The 10,646-nt window shown below is 46.8% G+C and overlaps 1 protein-coding gene across 10 annotated transcripts in view; it reads left to right on the plus strand.

The window, feature by feature from the left end:
- AMOTL1 (angiomotin like 1) overlaps positions 1-8,699 on the plus strand; it is a 155,517-nt gene extending 146,818 nt beyond the window's left edge. For all 10 annotated transcript variants that reach the window (XM_079101932.1, XM_079101934.1, XM_079101930.1 and 7 more), the window contains 2 exons: positions 2,425-2,700; positions 3,736-8,699. In XM_079101932.1, the coding sequence (XP_078958058.1) occupies positions 2,425-2,700; positions 3,736-3,842 (383 nt within the window). In that variant the 3' untranslated portion in view covers positions 3,843-8,699. The remainder of the gene's footprint in view (positions 1-2,424; positions 2,701-3,735) is intronic.
- Positions 8,700-10,646: the final 1,947 nt, after the last annotated feature.

The raw sequence follows: 10,646 nt of genomic DNA on the forward strand, positions 1-10,646 counted from the left end.
CTGGAGAGGAAGCGGGCAGCTAACACACACACACACACACACACACACACACACAAGTCCTCTACTCCCTTCCCTGCATTCTGGCAACTCCAGGGATCTGGCCCTTCTTTGATGCATGTCCCTGGGTCAGCGTGTGTTTTTGTTTCTCTACTGAGCCCAGAGCCAGCTTTCCCTAGCACAGGACCCCAGAGGATCCTGGCTGCTTTGTGCCAAAGGGGATAAGAGCTTCCATATGAACCCAACGGAGTTGGGGGGATCAAAGGCTCCTGGCCAGAATCTCTGTTTGAAGTTCCTCCACTGGTGGCCTCAGCAGCCCCTGCCCTCAAAGGAAATGCACTTCAAAGAGGACGTGTGTGGACCGCAGCTGGGACCCAAGGACACTTGGCTATCCTAGCCCAGTTAGAGAGCAGAGGCAATGCTCAGGCAGCCCTGGTTAAGGAGTTCAAAATTTTCTCAGCTCTGGTGGAAATGTCCCTGGGAGAAACCCATTTGTGACTTGCAGCCACACAAATGCCCTAGTGTCTTTTCCCCTGGATTTAGCAGGTCTAAACCAGGCCTGGGAGCCAGGACCTCCACCTCAGGAAGAGTGGCTGCATCGTCTACACTGTATTCCCCTCTGTTATTGTAATTGGTGTCTGTGTCTCACAAAAACAGGGAGGGACCCCAAGGGTCCAGGCAGAGGCATTCATTCAGTGCCATATGAGTTTGTCTTCTCTTGCCTGATTGGCTTTGGGAGGAGGTGGAGGTCACAGTGTCCACCTTCCTGACTGCTCAGAGGCTCACAGGAGAGAAGCTACCTAGTGATTTACCTAACCCATCGCCCCCATGAGGACATGCTGTCAGACTCTAGAGTTTCAACAGGCAGTGTGAGGTGGAAAGAGTGTAGGCTGAGCTCCAAGTGAGGCATGACTGAGTTTGAATCCTTTCCTGCTGCTTCTTAGCTGAGAGAAGTTAATTTCTCTGAGCTTCCATTTCCTCTTCTGTTGACAGAGGATAAGACCTATCTCACAGGAACGTTGTGGAATAAAAAGTGAGATAATGTATGAAAACCTAGGCAAAGGCCCTTTCTACTCAAAGTGTTGTCTGTGGACCAGCAGCACCAGCATCAGCTGTGAGCTTGTGAGAAAGGCAGAAGTTCAGTCCCAGGCCCTGCATCATTTCTTCATTACAGCCATACAGTCAAGTAATCGATAGGTACATTGCATTTTGAGAAACATACTGTGGTCAAACTGAAATGCCCCGAGTTATGAATGGGCACCTTGAACAGCTCTGGCAAGGATACTTTCTGAATTGCTGGCTCCTTAACAAGATAAATGAACAAATACTTGATTGTGCTTACCACTTTTCCTATAGGCTGGAGTTCTGAGTGCTGGCACTTTTCTGAATGTGTGTGATATTTTAAAATAGAAATTATCTTCCTGTCCAGGTTTGCAGGAGGACTGAAGAAAATGGACACCTCTGTTCTCCATATCACCCTCTTCCATGCCAGCATGCCCTCTTTCCCACCCCAGCCTCACCATTTTCTGGAGAGGTCAAGGAAAGGGCTCAGTGGCCCTTTCCAGAAGTCCAGTTGGTTCCTACTTCTTGGGGGCCTGGGGGCCATAGCTCTTTGGGGGAATAAAGTGTAAGACTCGGTGGTTGTCCCAGCTAGAGGAGACATTTGTTTTCGAATCTGGCTGTGGGAGAGCATTCATCCGTTACCATAAGTAGGTTGGAATTGAGGACTATTCAGAAGAGCAGAGGACCAGTGGGAACATGTCTAGGACCAGGGAGGCCTTTTAATTTTTCTTAGGTACAGCAACTATCTCCCAGGCTGCTCCGCTGGGCCATGTTGGGTAAGTAAGCATGGTCTCTGGAAAGCCTTCCAGGAGTCTCCTCACTCCATGTCTCCTGTTAGGCATCTCTTTTTTGTTCTTGCACACCATCCTGTGAATAATTTTATCCTATGACTTTTATTATAACTAATTTACCTGACAACTCCTCCTCCCCTGCAGAAAAAAAGTACGACTTTTTTTTTGGTGGGGTGGAGATTACCAGGTATTGAATTCAGGGGCACTCAACCCCTGAGCCACATCCCCAGCCCTATTTTGTATTTTATTTAGAGACAGGGTCTCACTGACTTGCTTAGTGCCTCGTCGTTGCTAAGGCTGGCTTTGAACTTGTGATCCTCCTGTCTCAGCCTCCCGAGCCGCTGGGATTACAGGTGTGTGCCACCATGCTGGGCTGAAGCTACAACTTTTTAGAGAGGAAACTGTCTTTCACATTTTTCTTCCCTCAGTGTTTGTCATAAAAAATGCCTATTAAGTGCTTGGTTAATGAATCCATCAACGAATGAAGCAATCCTCAGTCAAGAAGGAAATAATTTCCAAGTTTAGTTTTAAAAAGAAAAGAGTATCATTGAAAAGGCTCTTCTTCTGCTCTCAGGGTTGCTGCTAGGAAAAGAGCACCATGAGCATGCTTCTGCCCCTCTGCTACCAACCCCGCCAGCTTCTGCACTGTCCCCTGCGGCCTCCACAACGTCAGCCAGCAGCGCCCATGCGAAGACGGGCAGCAAGGACAGCAGCACCCAGACCGACAAGAGCACTGAACTTTTGTGGCCCAACATGGCCTCGCTCCCCAACCGCGGCAGGCTGAGCACCACCCCTTCCAACAGCCCTGTCCTGAAGCACCCAGCCACTAAAGGGACTGCAGAGAAACCTGGTATGTCTTCTATATCTGAGACCCACAGAGCTGTGTGGGTCCAGGAAAGAGGTTCCTGTTGAGCTGGAGAGGGAGCAGGAGCACCATGGGCTCTCCCCCTATCATGGTCCTCCGGGCACCCTTAGGCTGTGCACGCTCTTGGTCATCATGGTGATAAAATGTGTATAGACACTCCTAAGGTATTACCATGTAAAATGAGCACACAGCTGCAGTGCACCATGAAATGTTTACTTTCTGACTAGCCTTTCCCCAAAAGGGGTGAGAACAGCCCCTCTGAGGGATGTTAGGGTGTGAGTACCCTCCTGTACATTTGGTAACTGGTCTTGGGCTCCAGGTCCACAAAGGCCCCAGGTTCATTGATGTTGCCTTCAAGGCACTAACTTGCCAAGGATCCAGGCCTCAGTGGAAGACATCCTGAGTGAAAGAGAAGCGGAGTTAACTCAGTTGCTTAGGTGAACTTTGCAGTGAGTCCAGAAGTGTCCAGGGGAAGAGTAGACTTGGCCTTGGACTAATCATAGTTCTGGGAACAGCCCTTTTCAGGAATTCTTTGGAGGAGGTGGGAATTCCTTGGGACATAAGTTTCCTCCAAGGGAGTGTGATTTTTATATTCACCATTCAAAATGGACAGGCAAATACAGTTAGTTATCATTTTTTGCAGATGTAATTTTGGGGATGTGATTTTCCAAGTAAGAAATGGAATGTGTAAGAAGTACCTGGTCTGTACTGAGTGCTTGATGGTTCTGAATGGAGGGAGAGTGGGTGTGTGGTCCCCTGCACTAAGGCCTTGTGTCATCTTCTCCATTTAATCCTCTTCCATCAACATCCTCATTGTTTTTATTTGTATCTGAATCCTGGTCCAGTCACTCAGCATTTTTCCACTGTAAGATGGATCACTTAAGGCCTTTCCTGCATACTCTGTGATGAGTGAGAGTCCTAGGTGAGCCCCAGCATTTGAAAATGAGTTCATTGTAGAGAGCTCAAAAAACCCCTGTTCTTTCTGAGGAATGCTAATGTTATTCCCCCTCTATTTGGCAGAGAATTCTCCTGGCCACGGGAAGTCACCGGAGCACAGAGGCCGTGTCAGCAGCTTGCTACACAAGCCCGAGTTCCCTGATGGAGAAATGATGGAAGTTCTCATTTAACTCTGTCATCCCTGCTGAATTTAATTATGGAAAACAAGGAGAGTGGCAGAGGAAAAGAAAGATCAGGAAGGTTGCAGATGGGAAACCAGGAATGATGTGAACTGATAAAGATTTCAGATTTACAAATGTTAAAAACCAGAGACCTACATGACTGCAGAGAGAAGAGAATGCTATGAATTTTTATTGCATATAACAGAAGGGAGAAGATGCATGTAGGTTTGGAAACAAAGTTAAGAAGAAATAGGAAATGGAGTTTTTTATTGTATAGAAATTGTACCTCCTGGGAAGGCTCCATGTACCCCCATCTCTGGTTATGAACAGGAAAACCTGAACATGGGCCTTCCTTGGAATATCCCCATTCTCCTTGCCTCTTAGCATGTTTGGCTTAAGAAGAACCTTCTAGAAATCTCTAGAGCCCATCTCGATATAATATAGTCCCCTTGCTGTTGTGGGGTGTCCTATGAGTGTGTGTAGGCTTGGCAGTGAGAAGAAATGTCCAAGATCAGGGAGAATTTCAAAGGCGGGCTTCACCTAATTACCTCTTTGGTTTGGATCTTTAGGAGATTTATGGGCTTCTTAGGTTTTCTGGATTCAGCAGTGTTTTCTAAACAGGATGGGAACATTATGATCTTGGTCTTTATCTTCCCTCACTTCTCTGAGTTTCTCTCTGCTTTACTTTCTTTCAGTTTTTACTTTTTTGTAGTTCTTTCATTTACTTTCTTTTTAAGACGCGGCAGCCTTACTTAGGTATGGGACTTAGGACAGTAGTGTCTGCCTGTCATCCTTCTTGCTATGTCTAATAATGGCCAGTAGGACAAGCCACCTGCTGGCTCCCCAGCTGCTTCCTCCACCTTTGCACAGTGGGCTGCACCTGTGCATCTCCTGCTGATGGTCAGCTAGGGAAGCTTTGATGGGACAGAGGGTTCCATAGGTCACTGTGAGATCTTGCATCAAGATCATGGCGCTGACTTTTTTGTCTCACATCACCTTTCTTGCAAGGAACCTGACATATCCATACCATTTTTCTGCTAGAGTAAGACTTTCAGGACAGCTCTGCAGAAAATGGATGACAGTTTACAAACAGTTGACTTGGTAGCCTGGGGAATTTTGCCAGGCACCCCTGTACTGCTTTCTTGTATCTGGGGCTCACAAGCTTTTTCACCACTCTCCTCTTCCCGGCACACTCCTCTACTGGCTGTTGCTGAGCCTGCAGACTTCTCTGCCTCAGCTTCTGCCATGAACTTACTTTGTAATCTGTCAGGCCAGTATATATACAATGTGGTCAGGTTTTTCAAGGTTTCAGTTGTGTGGTAGTATATCCAAAGTGAGACAGAAATGCCATTGGACAAGAACCAGGAGTGAGTGAGGAAGTGGGCCTCTTGCACCTCTGCTGTGATATTCATGCAGCACTGGCTTCCCTTCCAGATGGAGAAGATGCTGGCTTAGACAAGAGGGGAAGCTCATCAGGTGGTAGATGCTCTTGTAGGGTCCTGAGTCTTTCTCCCAAGTCAGCCGGATCAATGCTTTCCCAGGCCCCTTTCCTCATGCTTCCTTTGGAGAAGCAGGCAAGGGGAAACAAGTTTAAGATTTGTTTAAGTATCTCTTAAATGAACACTGAAGACAACACTACTCAGGAAACTTTGCTTGGGTAGCTTATTTAGAACTGATCTTCACAGTGTAACCTGGGCAGAGTTAGAGCATCCACACACTGAGGCGGTAGAAGGAAGATGAGAGGTGTGGGCCAGAGGGGAAGGAGGAAATCCATGGCTTGCCCAGCAGGCCTCTGAGCTATCTGACATGACAGAGTGAGTGGGAGCTGACACTCCAAGCACTGCTGTGGGGTGGGTCCTGAGCTTTGTGCTACCTGCTTCTCCTCTAGTCTCACATTGAGCCTCAGAGTAAATACTACATAGTGGGAAAGTGAGGCAGCTCTGAGACATGAGCTGGCCCCATGACCTGGTGTTTGGAAGTCCTCCTCAGTGGAGAAAGCGTTGAGCATGGCCAGGGTTGGGGTGGGGCAGAAGATCCCACCCCAGGCTCTGTTCTGTCACTTTTCACAGGAATGAGGTTAATGGCAACTAACTCTCTTAAGGACATTTGGACCCCAATTAATGTTGGGCATAGACGCCAATAAATGTTGGATATAGACCAGAAAGCAAAGTGTCCAGTGATGTAAAGTCATCTCTGCCAGCTCCACTCTCTTGGCTGAGCCACCCCAGACTTAGGCTGCCTCCCCAGCAATAGGTAAGACCGAGAGCCCACTTTCCCCCAAATCCTGATCTGCATATTCCAAATACCAAATTGACATTCTTGGGCATGAGGTTTGCTCTTGTGGGACCTCCTGAATTGTCAAGCATTTTTCAGGACACAGATGGAGACAGGACCATTTTCCAGGGCTTCAATTACAGTTGTGTGTTGCTTGTGCAATCTTTTCTTTCTCCTAACCTAGTACGACCCCTCCTTGTTCTTCTCTGGGAGGCCTCCTGCCAAGCCAGAGCCCTTTCAGCATCATAGTTTCCTTGAAAGCTAGCTTGCCTGCAGGACAGAGGGACTTCAGGTACTGTACAGTGTCTTCCGTCATCTGATTTTGGGAAGAATGCTAGCTATATTTTTTAATACTGACTGTATGTGAGCACTGTACCTGAGAAGCAGGAACAAGTTTACTCATTGCAGGAATGCAGAAACTGGCTCAGGAGGGTGAAGTCTCTTCTCAAAGCCTCACAGCCAGGACAAGCTAGATCTAAAACAAAGGCTTAAAGAGGAGCCGAGACCACAGCTGCCTGGCCTTAAACATGACCAGCAGCACTACATCTGGATTCTCTGTCTTTGTGTTTGCAAACACACACACACACATAAACACCCCTCTGCTGCACATCTCAGGGCCTAAGAAATAGGACTAAACCCACAACTCCTAGAATTGCCCATAAACACCAGCATATTTGGAAATCTTTGTGTTCTATTATAAGCACAGATACAAAATGTATCTAAAAAATAATTGCAGACTGGGGCTGTGGCTCAGTGGTGTGCTTGCCTAGTTTGATCCCCTGTACTGTAGATAAATAAGTTGGTTACATAAAAAATATTTCCATGTTGTCTGGAGTTCTGGCTTTTTCAGAAGTTCCCAGGGGCATCTGAGCATAGAACTTGACGGTCGTGTCTCCAGGTGAAGGGTAAACAAAAACTTTGGCTTTGCATGAAAGTATCCCAGAGTAATTTGGCTTCATCTTCGAATGGGTTGTTGGGTCATTTCTTTGTATTGCCAGGGTATGAGATGAAATATTTGAAGTTGTTGGGTTTACTAGACATTTACTAACTAGTTAGTTCTGTACATAAGAACTATTACTGCTGTGAGTTCATATAATCAAGCTGCCAGGAAAAACATTGTTTTCAAAAATATCACAGCATGTACAGAACACTTGCTCAGCATTTTCTTTTCTTGGCATTCCTTCTGCTTCCCACAGCCTGGTGGCCAGTGACAGTGTGGAGTTCACATATTCTCCCCAAGCCTGCAGGGCAGGACTGCCTGGTTCCACCTGGGCTTTAATTGGGAGGGCAGGGATGGCAAAGCCCCTCTGGCTACAGTCCCATGAGGGTCACCCTTTGGAACCCTTGTCTGTGCCTAAGTCTACAGGGCTAGGAGGAATAGATATCCAGACAGTCGCTCCAAATAAGTTCTGAACTTGGAAGAGAGAATGCTGTGATTCTGTTGCTCAGGGAAGAGGCTTTCAGAATGTCCCTGCAGAAAAGCCAGCCATTTACTCCTATCCATTTCCACCTGGATTGGCCTCTCCCACCTGGGCCCTCAAGAGGCAGTGACTGAAATGCCTTTATGCCAGTGCAGGGGGAATAAGAAGTTGTCCTCCCTGGCAGCCTTTAGAAACCCAGAGGTGTACACAAGCACAGCTGAGGCTGGGGTCCTAGGAGGCAGTGAAGAAGAGATGGAGTTTAAAAGATTTCAAGGCAGGCAGCTCACGTGGAGAATGCAGAGACCTATGCTGAGCAAAGAGGTATGCTTCCCAAAACCAAAGTCGTGCTCCATGTCTGCACTGGAGCAAAGAGGAGCATGTTTCTCAGTGTTTCCTGAATGACCTTGCACACCGCTTAGGCAAAGGAGTCCTTGTGGCCATTTTAAGTGAGATCACAAGTATTTTTTAAATGGCAAAGGCTTTGAGAAGCCAGAGAATCCACCAATAGCTTCTCCACATCCCCAAACCTGAGGCAACCGTGCTATATCCTTTATAAATGTTGACTTACTTTTTCTTTTTGATTTTTATTTTCTGCTAATTAATCAATGTGTTTGAAATGTTTTCATTTGATGTGGGGATTGTTCAGTGCATTTGCCTCTGGTGTGTGGCTCCACAGAGATGGACAGAATAATTAAGAAGTCTCCAGAAACTTGTCAGCTGGGAGCATGCAAAGGTCAGCATTTCAGTAAAAGAATTTCTTCTGGAACTAATGAGCAATTTTTTTCTCTTCCTTTTAAGAAGTATACACTTTTCTTATTTAGTAATTTAATGATATATTAAGATGTGTTTATGTAAGTGCTTACATATGAGGTATGACTCTAGGGTTGTGAGTAGAATTTAATATGCAGAAAATCCAAGTGTTTCATCTCACCCCACCTTCCTTTGAAAGGGGTCCCTTTGAGAGACTATGTCATCATGACTGCAGTGCTGTCTAAGTCATGAAAACACTTCGGGAACTCTTCTGTTAGAGAGACCTTTGGGGCCTGGCATGTTCCTTTGATTCTTTTTAGAGGTGAGGAGTCTTTATCCTTTGAAGACAGATTTAAGTTTTAGACATAATCCCAAGTTGTTGACAGCACAGGTGAATGAATAAAGATAGCCATTAAAGTAAGTCGCTTCATTCTTGTTTCTAAAAAACGATCTTATAGTGTCTTGGAATGAGTTTTGGATTCAGAGCCTCTCAAAGTGCCCATTCAAGGAAGGACAGTACTCAGCAGAATGTGCAGCTTCTAGAGGATTCTTTTTTAGAAGGCTGTTCTCTTGCCATGCCTCGTATGTGTTCACGTTTCTGCATACACGACAGATGTAAGTGCATATTCGTTAGTATGAATATCTGGTAGGTATTCTTTAAAACCGAGTTAGACTTAAGAGCATGTTATTGTCATGTATGCTGTGATTGAGGTGTTTCTTTGTCATGGAACTTTTCTTCTTCACAGAATTAAACACTGTCCTCTATATAAGGCAGTACATATACAGCATATTCTTGTATCAGCTGCTGAAGTTTTGACGCCCAGTGTTGTGTTGACATGTGATTTTTGCCTAGGACTCTGTTCTCAGATAGACACCTGTGAGTATTTATTACAAAGCAGAATGTGAGCAGATTTATCCACAGTGGTTCTATTTCAATCAAGGTGGTTTTCCTTTTAGGGAGGGACACTGGAACCTCCGACTCAAAGAGGCACGTAATAGAATCTGTGTAAAATTCTGTGACACCCTGGCGAGTCTGGTGCCGCATTCCACCAGACTGATGGCACCCTGGTGCCACTGTACCCCCTCCTGAGCGTGTGCATCGCTGTGCCTGGTGGCCCTGTGCCGTGTTCCTCCCATAGAATCTGGCCTCTGAGTGTGACCTTTTGTCATCTTCGTTTTGCTGGTCTGCATTGAGGGGTGGCGTACAGCCAGATGGATCTGTGTACAGAGTGGGGGGAGACCGAGAACATGGTGTGTCCCCCACAGCAAATGTGGATGCTGTTGGTCAGCCAAAGATTTTCCTATTCTTTGCTGCTTAAACTTGTGCCTTATTATTGTATATAATAAATGGATAAAATGGCAAAGTGGCTCTTCTGTCTCTCTAACTGGTTCTTTTCTTCCCCAAAGAACATACACACTAGGCGCTCAATAAATGTTTCATTTCATTGTGCTGCATGGAGGCAGCGCCACCGACGGTTCTGCTCCAGAGGCCTTTGGCGCCCCCTGTGGGGCTCAGCTCACTACTGACATGGAGCTCTTGGTTGAGGACGAAATGAGTCCTGGCAGCACTGGCCACCCACACTCTGGCTTCCTCCAAATAAATGAGGAGAAAGAAAGTTTAGGGGGACAGGGACAGGAGGCATGTCCTCTTTGGTGACATGCTAGCAATCCTTGTCGGGGTTCCAGGATTCAGAGTCTGCCTGATACCTCTGGAAACAGCTCTGCCTCAAGGATTTGCCCAAGCTGCCTGGACCCTGGGGACTGGGTTGGAGTCAGAGGTGCCCCTGTGCTCCCGGATGGACATGGGGCATGGTAACCGCTTTGCTAGTGCCCTGGGGTGATGGGGTGAGGTGGGGGTGGTAGGAAGAAGTCACATGGTAAATTGGTGAAATTTAGTTCAAGAACTTCAGTGACTAAAGTAGAACAGGAGAGTCCCCAGGTGAAGGCCACTGGGTAGGGATGGTGACCCTGGGATCTCTGTGTTAACGAGGGCAGTGCCCTCTGTCCTCTGGCCCTGACTTTTTCCACTGGAAGCTCTACTCACCCTTATCTAGCTGTAGCATTGGAAAAGCTGGGGTGGGGGTGAAGAATGCATCTGTAGTCCCCCAAGAAACACTGGGGTGATTTACATGCATTGTCCCCATCAACTTTCACAACACTCTAGTCATCATCCCATTTTATCAGGATTTAAAGAGAAGACTCGCAAATTGGCAGAGTGGGAATTTGAATCCGCTCTACCTGCCCAGAGTTTGTGGACTTGCCTGTAAAAGTGGGGTGGGGCCTGGGAGGTGAAGCGCTCCAGCTCCTGTCTGCCTGGCTTCTTGTCCGTCCTGCCTTCTACGCAGAGGAAATCCATTTCTGCATGCCT

This window comes from Sciurus vulgaris (genome assembly GCF_902686455.1).
Source record: "Sciurus vulgaris genome assembly, chromosome: 11".
NCBI classification, from domain to species: domain Eukaryota; kingdom Metazoa; phylum Chordata; class Mammalia; order Rodentia; family Sciuridae; genus Sciurus; species Sciurus vulgaris.